General features: G+C 36.8%; 1 protein-coding gene across 1 annotated transcript in view; it reads left to right on the top strand.

The window, feature by feature from the left end:
* The first annotated feature begins 3,935 nt into the window (after positions 1-3,935).
* COL28A1 (collagen type XXVIII alpha 1 chain) overlaps positions 3,936-15,870 on the top strand; it is a 168,519-nt gene continuing 156,584 nt past the window's right edge. The window contains exons 1-4 of the mRNA XM_046669968.1: positions 3,936-4,066; positions 6,948-7,107; positions 7,998-8,554; positions 14,784-14,804. Of these exons, the coding sequence (XP_046525924.1) occupies positions 6,984-7,107; positions 7,998-8,554; positions 14,784-14,804 (702 nt within the window). The 5' untranslated portion in view covers positions 3,936-4,066; positions 6,948-6,983. The remainder of the gene's footprint in view (positions 4,067-6,947; positions 7,108-7,997; positions 8,555-14,783; positions 14,805-15,870) is intronic.

Genomic DNA, 15,870 nt, shown 5'->3' with positions numbered 1-15,870 from the left:
CAGTGTAAAAATCCCCAGCTACTCAGGCAAACCTGCCCAAACTTGGAAGCCAAAATTCTTCAACTCAGGGTTCTAAGAAGTGGTGTGTGTTCATTGCCTTTGATGGCCCAGGGATTAAGATTTACACACTGAGTTATGAGACTCATTACCTGCTGGAATTTAGCGCATGATAATTTGTCCTGAGCCATTTGCTACTAAAGTAAAATTCAAATTTTTCAAATAAAATGGTTGGCTATAGACCAGCCTCCTTTTTCTCCTGCTCTGGCACAAGCCTGGGTGATACAGAGGCCAAGGAAACCTCCTGGGGTACTTCGGGATAATCAGACATGGCCAGCTGATGTGCAAAGATCTAAACTTTATTTCCTCACTGACTTGAGGTCTCACCTTTGGGTGAGTGTTAACATTTGCCCTCTATTTTATCATGGAAATGGAAAAATCAAATAAAAGTGGTCTCTAAGGTTTTTTCAAGTTCTGAGATTTGATGCTATTATTTGTCCCCAATATAAGAAAAGTTTAAATATCATCTAGAGAGAAATTGAAGTATGCACCAAGATATAATACAGCACTTTCCAATACCCGAAAGTAAAATCAACTAAGTGAAAAATAAAAAACATTTTCTCAATTAAAAGCAGAGCTTTGTCAAAGCTTAATGAGTAGATCCTGTCTTTCTCTTTTGGTGAACTGTGCATGAAAAAATTGACTGCTCTAGCCGCTGACTGAAGGGAATAATTTTTTAAAAATCGAATATTTAAACTTATGATAGGACAAGACCTACCTACTTTCAGATATTTCTTAGAAAGGAAAATTGTAAAATTTTCCAGAAAGCATTCTGATATTTTGGCATAAAATAACTTTCTCTTAGTAAAGAATAAACAACACAGAAAGAGGAAACATCAATATTGAAGGAAAATTTTAGAGAAAGATTTTAATAGTCATAAGATTGGTACAATGGGAATTTATGCTGTCACTGTAGTCTAGGGCACTATGTGTTGCATATGTGACACAATTATTCAAGCTGGGGACCAAATGACAAATAATGAAGCAAGATAATCCAGGGCGTAAACAATACAAAAATAATTGCGTAGAGGGAATGTGAAGGAGTCAATTCCACGAGAATTTGGTGAAGGGCAGGGCACTGGAGTCATGATGCTCAAGACCTGAGTGATGCCACAGTTCCTAATTTTATTACCAATGATAATTTTCACTTCCTTGTTATCTGGAATGCTTTTAATTCTTCCCTTAGTTGGTAAATAGGATCAATGCCATTTTGGTGTTCCTCTAATTTACTGATAAATGACATGAGAGAATGTCTAAGTCATGCTCTTGGAGCCGAAAAAGATAACGAATCCCAGAAACTTCAGAGCTTTGAGATAAATGTTAGAAATTCTACTACACATATGAAGATTTTATACTGAAAAAAATAGAAGGGGACCTTTAACAACAAATTTTTCCAAGTTGGATAGAAGGTCATTGACTTCTCACTTCTCAGTTGATAATGTTCTTTTCTACTCTGGCTCAGCAGTGTGGGAGGTGGGTGAAACTGGGAGAAGATTGTGAAACATTGCACTAGACCTTGGACTTGGTCCAGATGTGTAACTGTGGTACAAATTTGAGCTGATCTGTTATGGGGCTTTTTGTGTTTCTGTAACCTCATGCAGATAAAACTATTTGACATATACAAGTCATCCAAGACTTTGATCCCTTTAAATGATCCTAGGACCCCAAAATACCATCACTCCTGAAATAGAGATCTTGGCACTGGTACCAAAACAAATAAAGCCAACATAGATTCTACTACGGGAGAGTATTAAAAATTTTTGAAAAAGTTGAGAAAAGGTTTCCTGTCTGGCACTGCTCTAGAGGAGAGCAATCTGTTGTATTATCGTTCTCAAGTGATAGATGAACACTAAAAAATTAATTCTAATAATAATTCATTCCACAAATATTAATTGAGTTCTTACTCTAGGCCATCCACAGTATAACATCAAAAATAGTATGCTATCCTTTCTTCATTTATAAAGACTTTGCTACAGAGCAACTATCAGAAGGGCATAGACTCCAAGTTGCCTTTTTATAGGTATTATTGTTATCTATGTTCTCTTATTTGGTCTGTGTATGTCCAATTGCACACTAAATCAAGACCATCTGTTAGGCTTAAGAGTGTGGTCTTCAGCCATGGGGCATTGTTTCTCTGGGTGCAAAGCTAATTGCCTTATATACATGGACAGAATCCAAGATTTTCTTTTGAGTCATCTACCCAATCAACTTAGTGCTGATTGCCACATCTGGGAATGAGAGGTGGCAGTCCTCAGGTTTGGGTTACCCTATCTGACTTTGGGGGATCGAAGGGAGATGATGAGCAGGCAGGACTCCAACCCCTCACCAACTTCAATCAGAACAGTTGCAAAACAGGAGGGCTTTATCCCATTTCTCCTCTCCAGGAATCACCTCTTTGCTTCTTAGAGGTATTCTTCTGCAAGTTGTTAGTCTAGTCCAGGAAAAAGAGAGTTGGCCTTCTGAAAAAACGCTGCTTCCTTGTCCCATGATTCTCATCTCACAAAAGTGAAAAGTGTGGCTAATATCCACAGGCTATTTAAGATACATATGTGGTTGCTTCCTGGGAAATTCCATTGCTACTTCTGCAATATACCTACTATTTCTTCTTTCTATTGCCAAAGCCCCACAAAGCTTCCTTAGTTTCTCAATAACGGCTTTGTGGTGAGGAGACAATGAAAACGTGAACATTCACATGGATACTTAATTTAATGATGTAATAGTTGTTATAAGTGAGGCTCAGGGGTCAGAGAGGCCTGAGCTGAGATCCCATTCTGGGATTCTCTAGCATTGCATGACAGCAGGCAAGTTACCAAACTCCTCTCTGCCTCAACATCCTCCTCTGCAAAAAGTGAATTCTTACAGTGCTTGTTGTAAGTAGGTGGTTGTGCTTTTGGAGGGCTAAATGCCATCATGTGTGTGAAGAACTTAGCACAGAGCCTAGCACCTGGTAAAGTGTTTCCAAAATGGAAGCTATTATTGTTTTAATGAGCAGATCCATATATGTTAAAACGTCTTCCTAAGAAAGTTGATTTTAACTAATTATAACATGAAATTTATATTGCTTTCTCTCATCATCTTGCTATTCTCTATCTCTGAGGCAGTCCACAGAGAAGCCTGCCTGTTAGTTGTCTAGAGGTCGAGTGGCTTCTTGGCAGGATGTTTTGCACTGATAAACATCAACTTATTATGAGCCATAACCGCAAGGTAGAAAATAGGAAAAAAGAGAATGGAACCACTATAGTGACTGCCTTTCCTGGACAGAGACCTCAGAATATTGACCATTGTAAACCTACCTCTTATGTTACAGTTTGAAAGGATCTTGATAAATAATTAAATTCATTCTCTCATTTTTTACATGGGAAACTGAGGTCCCCGTGTTAGAGAAAGTGCCAGGATTAAATTCGGATCACTATTTCAATATATATTGTATAAAATTTTTATTATGAAAAATTTCAAAAGTCACAAATATAGAAAGACTAGAACAATGAACTTCTATATACTCATCATCCAGCTTGAATAATTATCAACCCATTGCCTTTCTTGAAAAACCAGTTTTGCATCTGAGTCTGGCGTCATTTATACTCCTTCATAGAGCTGTTCAGAATCAATATCTTACAGAACGTCCCCCAGGCAAAGAAACATAGGAAAAGAAAGAAGACGTACCATGCGAAACAAAGGCAGGCTGTCAATAAATGCCTAAAATGTAGAAAACCTGCTCAAGTTGTTTTTACAACAGTCTGGAAAACACAGACTTGTTCTGAAAGGACACTGTTCCTTTAAATTACTTACTGATCCCACCCAGATCTTGCACCCTGGCCAAATGCCTGACCACTCTTGCTTTAACTTAGTCTAATAAACATGAATAAGAGATTGCAAAAGATCCAAAAGCAAAGGCAATTTTTGTTTTCCACAGAACAATATCAAATAGCCAACCCCATCCCCAACAATGGTCCTTGCTGTTGGCATTTGCTTAACCCGTCTTTAATTCCTGTTTGACTAAATTTATAAGGTAAGACATTAACTGTTTTGTTTTAATCACTTGAATCAGCTACAACCATCTAGGAACTGTGGGAGACTAAAAGGTTTGCATACTTACTACATGAAGAAAGCTTATCAAAATTTTTTATACTCTGCTATTACTTTAAATTAATTGTTAGAAAAATATGAATAATTGTTAAAATGTAGAAACAAAATTTATTTTAAAGTTATCTTAAAATTAATTTTTAATTTACAGTCTACTACATAGCATTGCAAGATGTTAATATCTTTTGGGATTTTTTTTCTTAATTTGGAACAAGTTTTTATAATTCAGTAATAATTACAGAATATTTTATAATTTGGCTAGTTTTGCAATTTGAATAAAGTATTTGATCAGTTCATCTTCATGTAGAAGCAAATGAGATGCAATTACTGTGAGTAAAATTGATAAACTCTGCTAAAAGATAATTTTACTTTTGAAAAATCATAAAATATAAAGTGCCTTGGATTTATTGATCCTAATATTTACCCAAAATAAATTTTAGGCAAAAAAGACAAAAACATGGCATTTGTTTAAAGATAATAATTGTTTCTGCATTTATAAAATGTAACCTATAATAAACATAGAGGTTTATATTTCTTTCATTTAACTAATGGCATTTTTTCCCCCTTGAAACCTATTTTGCTTGTATGTGATATCTAAATGAGAGAAAGGTGAACATTATTAACAACTGAGGCAAAATAAAACATGGCAAAAGTGATTAGAAATGGGTGGGCTCTTAAGGTGCCAAACTGGGAAAGAAGAAAGAGATTTCACGATGACATTACAACTAAAAAACTGGAGAAAGGTGTGAGGAATGTCCTCTGGCTAATATCAGAAAACAGAAAGGATATGGCAAGACTTTGGTTTGGGAGTGCTAGATAAAGATTGCCAGAGCAAATAGTGTTAAAATATGAGATATCGTGATTATTACTAACTAATAAGTTGTGTTAGTGAGCATTGTATACACAAGGCTTCAGGTATGAATTCATGATTATATGCCAGGAAAGCTGTATGAGCAAGCGCTTAGTTTTTGGAAAGATAAGTCTTTATTTAAAGCCAGCATTTCAAAAGCCCAAAATGAGGCCTACAAATGAGAAGAAAGTGGTTTTCTTCTCAGGATACTGCGTGGGAATTACCTTCTTTAGGTTTTTGAAGAGTTGTCTTACATAGTTTGTAAAATCTCTCTTATTCTAGATGAAATTCAATCCTCAGTCTCTTATTTCCAGAACTTCTGAGAAGTTCCTTATGGTATGGGCTCAACAAAAGAGAAAAGCCATATGCAATACCAGGGACATGGTGTTAACTCTTTTTCTCCCTCTGAAAATGCAGTAGCAGTTGTGTTTTGCTACATAAGGTTATCCTTATACTAAATCTTCAGAGTTAAACCTGTATATCCTTCTGTATTCTTCTACTTGGTTAGCAAGGTGAGTAATTGGAGAGGGATGTCCTCTGTGTCCTATTTCCTTAGTACAATTCTTGTTCTTTTTTTAATACTCAGCTGTCTTCACATCTTAGCATACATCCCTGGTCTGAAGAGCAGCTGAATTTTGCCCCATGGCACTTGATGCACTTGCCAGTAGAGATGCTTGGCCAGCCATACTGATACAAAGTCAGCTTAATAAACTTGATACTAGATAACACTATTCAAGGAGCTGACTATGGCATGGAGCCATCCATTCGTCCATTCTCAGCCCAACAGCTTTTCTTCCCATTAGGGTTTCTCTGTCTGGCATGTATGACAGAAGTCAGTTGCGCATCTCATTCCTCAATGCCTTTGCATGTATTTCCACCACTTATTCAGAGCCTGGAAAAATCACACTCCCATGATTTCCTAGTTCCCATTCTCTGAAGGCAAGGTGCCCAAAGAGGAAATCGTGATTCCCTTTCCAGAACTTCTGAAGTCAATATAGTTTAAGTAGGCAAGCATTTTCAAACTGTGTAGAACATTGATACAAAATAAGCTTTCTTATTCCTTCTTGGGTATCCTGAGCTAGCCACACATGAGTTTTCTCTTGCCAGGGAAGCCTGCGGGTTTCAAAGTCATTTGTTGTATAGCTGGCCATATTAAGTGATGAAGATGGCTAAAGATTTTATTACAGGATTAGATTTTTTATTGTTAATCTGCCCAGAAAAATAGTTTCAAAAGGTGTACTTCTTGTTTTCAAGTCCTGTTTCTTTCCATTAGTTCTTCTAGCTAGCACTGGAAGAACAATCTTGCTTAGCAAATCTATTATGTTTGTTCTCACATTCCTTTGATTCATTGGATGTGCAACTGTAGTCCAGCTTGGAACTGTGGTGGAGATAAATTTTCCAAAATAAAAGTAGAAAAGAGGAATGGGGTTCTATGGCAATTTAATTTTTGACTTGACCTCTGAACTCACTGAAGTTGTGCATGTAATGGTAAGACAAATGGTGGTGGTTCTCTACAACTCTGTACAAATCTTGGGATAGTCAGAAATTAGTTATAATGAAAATAAATGAAACAGCCATGTAGCAATCTGAATTCACCCTGAAGAATGGGGAGATGTCAAAGCAGAGCCTGTGTGTGAACCGTAGTCACCATGCAGAGTGGGCTTGAATGTTTCTAAGTGGGTCTCCTGACTCCCTGCTCCCCATAATAAAATGGGAAATTTAGACTACTTGGATATAATTCTTTGGATATATGGAAATAGTCACTAAAATATTTGGTTGTGATGTCATGATTTATTTGGATTAGAAACTTTTAAAATCGCAATGTGGATATTTTTCTATAAATATGAATGAAAACTTTCTTCAGTTGCATGCCAGTTTTCAATTCTGCTGGCTTGAAATTAAAAATAGAAAATACTATATTTTATTAGATTATTTATAACTGATTTTTCTATTAAAGGTGCTACACACAGATGATTTTTCACCATCTACCATAATGTGGAACAGACATTTTGTCTTTTATCTCCTGCTTTTGCCAGCTTTTATGAATCAAACACTATATGGACAAAGAAAGAAAGGATCAAAGTCCAATTTACTTACAAGGAAAAATGATCTCCAGGGTAAAAAAATCTTTTATTTTTAATGATATTCTGTTTTAATGATAAGGTTTAGCCTTTAAAAAACTAATATGATTTTTTCCAAATAGTATTTGATATAAATAGCAAACCAAATATGTGTATATATGTGACATTCTATTGTAGCATAATTATATTACGATAACAGTACTTATAGAGCATACTTATAAAAACATCAGCGTTTTCAGAGCACTTGTACATTTATTATCTCATTTGAAGCTCACAATAGCTTTGTAAAATAGGTATGACAGAGATGGCCACTTTCATAGGTAAAGAAATTGAGGCCCAGAGAGGTCAAGTGGAACACTCAAGGCCATAGGCAAATTTACCAGTAAGATGTAGAGCTAAGACTCGAACTTAAGTTCTCTCCTTTCAAGTTTCTTTCTCCCTTATCATTGCTACAATGTGAAATGTACAGTCATTTTCTCTCTTGATTTCATAAAAGTTGAAAACAAAAAACCAAAACAAGACGGGCCCTCACCAATATGACACACAACCTGAGAATTAGGCAGAGTATTGTTTACTTCTAGACAACTTTGCCCAATGTTTGTTGAACTTTTAAACTATGATGCACTCTCTTTTCCTCCCACTTTAAGCACGTTGTACTTTGGGAAGATGCTCAGAATATACGGTATTTTGTTTATTTGTTTCCTTTTGATTTGCATGATTTTACAAGAGGAAAAGAATTTATGGACTTGGAAAGAACTTGAGTTCTTTACAACTTAAGTCCTTTCTCCAAGATGCCCCTCTTTTTCACCTCCCTCTCCTCTCAAAAACAAACAAGACACAAACACACCACCCTTGGGCTTCCCGTATGCAAAGCTGTTTCACAAGAAGGGACAAGTACTTTGCCTAACCTGTTTGTTCTGTTTCAGACTCCACTTGCTTCATAGATGTTGTCTTCATCGTGGACAGCTCTGAAAGTTCCAAAATAGTTCTCTTTGATAAACAGAAAGATTTTGTGGATAGCTTGAGTGACAAGGTTTTCCAACTGACCCCGGTTCGCTCCTTGAAATATGACATCAAACTGGCAGCCCTTCAGTTTAGCAGCTCTGTCCAAATAGATTCACCTTTTTCTTCTTGGAAGGATCTACAGACTTTTAAGCAGAGGGTCAAGTCTATGAATTTAATTGGGCAAGGTACTTTCTCTTATTATGCCATCTCCAATGCCACTAGGCTACTTCAGAGAGAAGGACGTAAAGATGGCGTGAAAGTGGCTTTGCTGATGACTGATGGCATCGACCATCCAAAGAATCCAGATGTTCAAAGTATTTCTGAAGATGCCAGAACTGCAGGAATATTATTTATCACCATTGGACTTTCTACTGTAGTCAATGAAGCCAAACTTCATTTGATATCTGGGGATTCATCCAGTGAACCCATTCCACTGTTGAATGATCCAACCCTTGCAGATAAAATTCGAGATCGCCTGGTAGGTAATTAAAGGGTTGGTTTTATATACGTATTTCTCATCATAATATTGATATCTTGGTTACAAATTCTGTAAGGATAGATACTAGGTCAAAAAGATGAAAGAATAAAATACACCTTGGAAACGGAAAGAGGAATCTTTCTGAAATCTCTCTCCACTTCCTTGATAGTTTATACCACATAAACTGGGGAAGTACCGGGCTCATTCTCTAGGAATTGCAATCCTAGCTTTATTACTAGCCAAAGCTGAAGATTTTGGAAAGAGTTGTTTTCAATCACGTGCCTCAGACTCCTGTTTATACATCCTGGGATCATTGAACATTGTGACTTATATTCAATTTGTGGTCAACTTGTGGTCTCCTCTATTTGTACTAAGTTGGTCTTTTCCCATTCCACATGTGCAGAAATATTTTTTGACTCTTTGTATCACCTACTGCCATATTATGCTCAAGCAAAAGTCATAGACTTCCATTATTTTATTATTATCTCTTTGTTTCTCGAGTGTTAACAAGGCCACTCAATTTAAAATCACCTACAGCCTGCAGTCACCCAAGAGTTTCTCCCATCAGATCTGTGAGTTCCACTTGATTGGTCTGATTAACTGTGTCAATGCTTTTCTTTATTGGTTCTTAGCTGTGTGTGATAGCCTTTCCCTACTGTTTGGGAAAATACAAGACAAAGCGATCAATATGAAATCCCTCTTTATAACATTTTTTTCTCAAGGAAGAAGCTCCTGGAGATGAGGTGGCTGATTTGTTAAGTGTTAAAAATTGATTTTCTTAAAATTATTGATTTTTAAAAATTTCTTGAGAAGAGGGTAAGGCGATTGTGTCCTTTAGGTACTGAGCATTTCATATGGCTGTTTTCTATAGGTCAAAAAAACCCTCAGGCCCCATTTCAGAGATTGTTTTTTTCTTTTGTCCCTTCCCCTAATCCTTTTTCTCAATGTTACTCTTATTTTTTTACTTTTAGTTATTGTTACTGTGAGTTGCTGAGTTTTTAAAATCTAAATAATACTTATAATTTCTTGAGTGTTCTCTGTGTGTTAGTGATTGCTCTGAGCACTTTACACATTTTACTCAATGTTTACAACAATCTTATGATGTAACTACTTTCATTATCCTCATTTTATAGTTGAAAATTTAGGCCAAGCAAAGACTCTGGAGTCTGCATGAGTGCTTAACCCTGTGAAGTCATTGAGAGGGGCAATAGTAATTATTTTTTAAGGTTTTCTCAATCAGAACTGCCTTGAAACAGTTAAGCTACGTTTCTCCTTCAAAGTTACTATTGTTTCCAGACTTTTTTCTTTGGGCGTTGGGGGTCAATGCTGAGAGTTCTACCTAGACAGAGGGCCTCAGCACCCCCAGGGTGATTGAGGTGAGTGTTAACTCTGTGCATCTCTTTTGCACGAAAGGGAAATGTACTGCGGCGCCTGGCTATCTTCCTAGGCCTGTATGTGCCATAATTTAAGGAGTCATCACCAGTGAACTTAAAACAGAAGGTTCCAGCATGTGCAGGAGAGAACCCTGGAGTTGTAATAATGAGTTGCCTGTTGCTGCCTGTAGACAATGCAGGACAGGCAGCTCCTTGTTTGGCCAGATGTGTAGACTCAGGAGGTTCATACTCCCTCCAGACACACCCTCGCCAAGAGCTGGGGCCCAACTAGGAACACAGGCTCTTGGCAGTAGACTCGAAGCAAAACTGTTTCTGGGGAAACCAATAAATGACAAAGCATCCTAACGACTCTGCTCTTCCTTAGCATCCTGTGATCTCAGCTTGTTTGTTCAGATGGAAGCTCTGTGAACAAGCCACTTCTTAGAAGGAGATACTATTTTCCAAACACTTCCAGAATCCAAAGGGCTGATTAGGCTCTTCAAAGAAAGAGATACCAAATTTCAATGTTTCAAATTGTTACCATCCAGAAGGAAGACCTTGACTCTTGATCAGACCATTGGAAAAATTTCTCATTTAATCTATTTCTGTTGCATCTTCAATTGAATTTTTTAAGTTTTTATTTTGAAATAATTATGTAGTTGACTTTTAAATATGTTAGTTAGGTATAATTTAAATACAAAACTGCCTCTACTTAAAGTGCACAATTCCATGAGTTGATAGATGTATACACTTATGAAACCATCAACACAAGTAGGATACGGAACATCTCCATTACCCCTAAAACTTCCCTCATGCCTCTTTGTAATACGTCCTTCCCTTGCCCCTAAGCTACTACTGATCTCCCTTGTCACTCTAGATTAGTGTACACTTTCTAGAATTTTACATAAATAAACTCATACGGTGTGCGCTGTTTGTGTACCAGCCTTCTTATTCTTAGCATAATGATTTTGAAATTCATCTGGGTTTTTTTTTTATACCAACAGTTTATTCCTTTTTATTGCAGAGAATACTTTAGTTGAATTTACGGAAATGAGTGTTCACAATGAATAGCTTTTGCAGGAGCCAAGACAAATCAAGGAATCACTGCACGTTCCTTGACACCTCTAGTAGAATGTATCATGTAAGAACCCCATGGAAACATTTCAGTTCCGAATTACCCAAGAGAGACCTGACGATTCCAAATTCAAGAAAATATTTTTATTGCTATTTTATTATGATTTACGTAACAGTATTGAAACCTAAGAAACAAATTCAACCCAATCTCCTGGATATGTTACTTCGTCCTTTAGAAGAGCAAGGGAGAGTATGTGGAGATTAAAAAAAATTCTTTATCACTTTTAATGTTAAATAGTAAAAAAGCCTTTATAGGAATAAATGTTGTGACAAACGTCTCTTTCTCTGAAGATTACTAAGGAAGATATCAATTTATTGTATCCCCTCCCTCACATAACAAGAAGGGATCAACTTGATAATTTTTATATCATCTTTAGAATCTTATGCATGATTAATTTATTAATTATGGTCTACTTTTCAGGTTTTCAAGGCTTCTGTTTAGAGCCTTATTTCTGTTCTCTGTTTAAGATTTTGTAGTGTCTATCTTGCTACTATAATAAGCTGCAAACATTTTTGTCAGTTTGTAATCTTTGCCTACTAAATTCTTTTCTTTTTTTAAGGAAGACTAGCCCTGAGCTAACTTCTGCCAATCCTCCTCTTTTTGCTGAGGAAGACTGGCCCTGAACTAACATCCATGCCCATCTTCCTTTACTTTTATACATGGGATGCCTACCACAGCATGGCATTTGCCAAGCGGTGCTATGTCCGCACTTGGGATGCGAACTGCGAACCCCAGGCCACCAAGAAACAAACGTGCGCACTTAACTGCTGCGCCACCGGGCCGGCCCCGCCTACTAAACTCTTTATTTTCATCCCATTTGCCATCATGCTAATAACGTTGGCGCCTTCCTCACATTTCCTCTCTGCCCTTACATAGCATTGACCTCACAGTCATTCACAAAAATGTCAATTCCAGGCTTGCCTTTTCCTTTCACGTATATGCCATCATAAAAGTCTGACTCCATTAATAAAATGCACCTTCTTTTGCTCTAGTGAGGGCCTTTCTCTGCTTATTCTTTCCATTTAAACTTTAGTATCCACCTAGACCTTAACGGAACCACCCTTCCCTCTGACTTTGACCATGTTCTCCACACAGTTTGCCTGTCTGCCTAACTAAAAGCCCTCACCACTTCCCAAGGCCTCTAGCTCTGTCCTTGTGGGCCCTTCTGTCATTTTAAATATCCCTCCTCACTGCTTCCTTTGTCTTATTGCCCACACTAGCCTTTATGACTGTTTTCCTCATAAACTTTGACATATAGAACAGCATTCCATCAATGGGTTGGTCCTTTGCATTCTTCTCTTAAAAATTATCCAGAAAACCCACCTATTCCAAGAAACCATCTTGTCACTCCCTCGCCCTGCCCCTTCATTCTAGAATCTCCTTCCCACACTGCTTGCTGTGTGCTGTCTATTTTCTGTCACTGGGGCTTATAAGTGCCCTTAGGGATGCAGCTTTGTTCTTTGTTTGAAATAGTATTATCTATTGTGCAGTTTTGGGTTCATTTTTGTTTCCATAGAAATATAAATTCCAGCAAACACAAAGTCAAATGAGTTCCAAAAATAATTAGTTAGTTGTGTTGTTCTGGTTTTAAGCCTGGCGGCACATATTTTTAAAAAGTAATATGGCAAAGCAGAAATTGAATTTTCAAAGGAAGAGCTAAAAAAGTGTAAAATTATACATCAGGCCCAGTAGCAGCTAAATTCATGAGTTTAAAATTGATAAGGATATTGCTTATTATAAAAATGTTGTAAAGTGACAAACCTGTGAATTTTTCTTTCAGTAGTTGTTTTCAAATATTGCAATTTGACTTGAATTACTAGGTGTTTTACTGTCTCTCTTGAACTCCTTTCAAATTCCGTTTCCCTCTCTCGCTCCCAGAGGAAACCAAGCTTCTGATGTGTGTTTTAAATATTTTCATAATTTGGATCACATTCTATGTATTCATCTGCAACTTGCTTTGTCACTCAACATTTTTGGAAAATTATCTATGTTGAAATATGTAGATCCAATGCATTGATTTTAATTGCTGAATAATATTTCACTTATTGATGGATATTTTATTATTTCAAATTTTTCATTATTAAAAACAATGAATGTTGAAATATACAAGTACAAGAATTTCTCCAGGATATGTCTCTAGGCTACGTCTGGAAGGGATGTCAGTATAATAAGTGGAAACAAGGACTGTCTTGAACAGTCTAGAGATAAAGCACGTACATCTTCAGCTTTCCAGGCATAGCCAAATGTCCTGGAGAGGGGTAATGCCATTTTACTGAGACTGTCAGTGTATCTCCGCATGACCTACTAGTTCTTAAAGATACAAGTATCTCATCTGCTTTCAGCCTGGATTTACACTGGCTGGTAATTTAGAATCTTTGGGGTGGGAGGGCATAGGGAGGGAGAGGGGCAGAGAGGGCCATAGGGGAGACTTTGAATTTTGCAGATAGGGTCTGTGGCCAGTTTTACAGCTCCTGAGACCATGTGGTCCAACTTTCCCATTTTATATATGTGGAAAATGACCTGGAAGGATTATATGACTTGCCCAAGGCCGTGTGTCTGGTTAATGGTGGAAATAATATGAAAATCCTAGATGACACTTAATTCCCAATCTAATTTTTTCCCTATTAAATCACCAAGGCCACTTAAAGCATTTTGCTATATCTTCCCTCTATATTATTAGTTTGTATGGAAAAAAAGATAAAGTAAAAACAAAGCTAAAGGGATGCGGAGTCTCCATAAAGTTACGACTCTGACTTATCTTTAACTTCCTCATTACATCCTTCAGTTTTAATATCTTGCAACAATTATTCTAGTGCTTTTTACTTCCATTTCTATTTTGTCATGTGTAAATCCTTCAGATTCAATCATGAGGCATTCATTTGACACATAATTTCTACCTTAAGGAAGCAATAATTCTATCTGTAAACAGAGGTTAACTTCTTTCCAGCCTTTGACTTCAGACATCGCCTTCAGTGCACTTGTCAGGTAATACCCCATTGACCTGAAGTAGTGCAGGAGGCCTAGATGTTGAACAAAAACCAGATTGTGAACTTCTCTAAAATTATACATTTAAAGTAGTTTTGAAAAATATCCTGGCTAATTCACTTCCGTGTGGTTAAATATGAAGCAGCACTGAACTTGGTAGGTGGCTCAGCTCAAGTGTGTGACCTTAGGCAAGTCACTGACTGCACTGCAGGCCAACGGTTCCTAATGGCAAAATGAGAAGATGGATTCGAGTGACTTCTAAGGCTTATTAATATCTCATGAAGTTATCAATCTAAAATTAATGTTTTAATGCCAAAAAATAAATAAGGAATGGAAAAATAAAAGAAGAGAAAATACACAATTATGTATTCTGCCTGTCTTTGTAAATGAAAGTGAGAAATTTTTCATTAGGGCTGATTAAAGCTTGTAGCCAAATTATGGAGATTATAGAGCTGATAAAGGAAACAAAAGATAAAATGTAGTATGCAATAAGATAAAGTTCCTAGAAAACAGAATCGTTTTTAATGTTAGTGCCCTTTACCTCTTTTATTATTATATAGCTCAAAGTGTTCCTTGGGTGGTTGGCTGGTAGGCTTTATTGCTTTTACAAGGTTAAAAGGCTGAATTGCTATTCTTCTTGGAAATTATATGTCCCTTAGGGAATAATTAAGACTAATAAGAAGCTGGAAGCAGAACCATGAATCTAATTAACGTTTCATTCTTTTTTCCCTCCTAGGATATTTTATTTGAAGAGAAGGTAAGTGTCACAGCTTTGATTACTATGAATTACTCTGAAAGCTCACATTATCAAATCAGCATTATAATTCACATTAGAAGGTGTGACTAAAAAATTTGCTTGATTATTTTAAAAAGGAGCCACTCTATTTTGAGACAGTCATCTGATTTTTTTATGTCACCATGTCCACTGCAGGTTAGAAAAATCAGAAAAACTGGAAAATATTTAATGTGATTTTAGAGAATGATTTTAGAAATTAATAACCAAACGGCATAGTTTTTACTTACTTTGACATGACTTCTTTTATTCTAAGCATGTCACTGATACCAGCTACTCGCAGGGGTCCTCCACTTTGGAAGGTGTACCGTGTTGGCTAGGGATAGGCAGTGTTTCTGGCTAAGTGACAGAGCTCAGAGCTGCCCTCTGCTGCTTGCTGATTGACTTTAAGCTCATTCTCCTTCCTGATGGTGGCAACCAGACCAAGTGGCAAGGGAAGCTGGCTGATATCAGCTGGATAGTACTTAGCACAATAAATGACCATCAGCTTGCTAAGGACTTGTACCGGCTGTGAGGTTTTTAACACAAAGAGTTTGGAACATCTGAACTTTGTTTGATAAACTGCTTATTTAATATAAGGAAATTTACAAGTAGTATTGCATAAAATAGTAGGAGCCAACCAAACCTTGTAGAGCACCACGTTCCATTGAATTATACACGGTCAGATACACCATTAGTTCATATGCCACTAGACAGGAAAAACCCTGCCAATTAAACTAAGATACAGTACCTAATTATCAATTGCAGTTTTTCATTTTATACTTATCGTAAGAGTCCTTTTGGATTTATTTAGCTGTAGATTTTTAAATCCTGTATCACTTTTGTGCATACATATAAAGGAAAATGTAAGCAAACTAAATTGCTTGTTTCTAAAACTCCCTCGCAGTCAGAGTCTATGTCTTCTGAATCACGTTTTGTCTTAATCATCGATGCCCTTGTTTTTCCACACAATCCTGGCTTCTGTGCCGTCAAAAGCATTGGTGATGCAGCATTTCTTGAGAGTGCTCCAGTGGCATCTCTGGAGTTTTCC

The sequence above is a fragment of the Equus quagga genome, chromosome 8 (genome assembly GCF_021613505.1).
Source record: "Equus quagga isolate Etosha38 chromosome 8, UCLA_HA_Equagga_1.0, whole genome shotgun sequence".
In the NCBI taxonomy this organism is placed as follows: Eukaryota; Metazoa; Chordata; class Mammalia; order Perissodactyla; family Equidae; genus Equus; species Equus quagga.
This window is presented reverse-complemented; position numbering and strand designations above follow the sequence as displayed.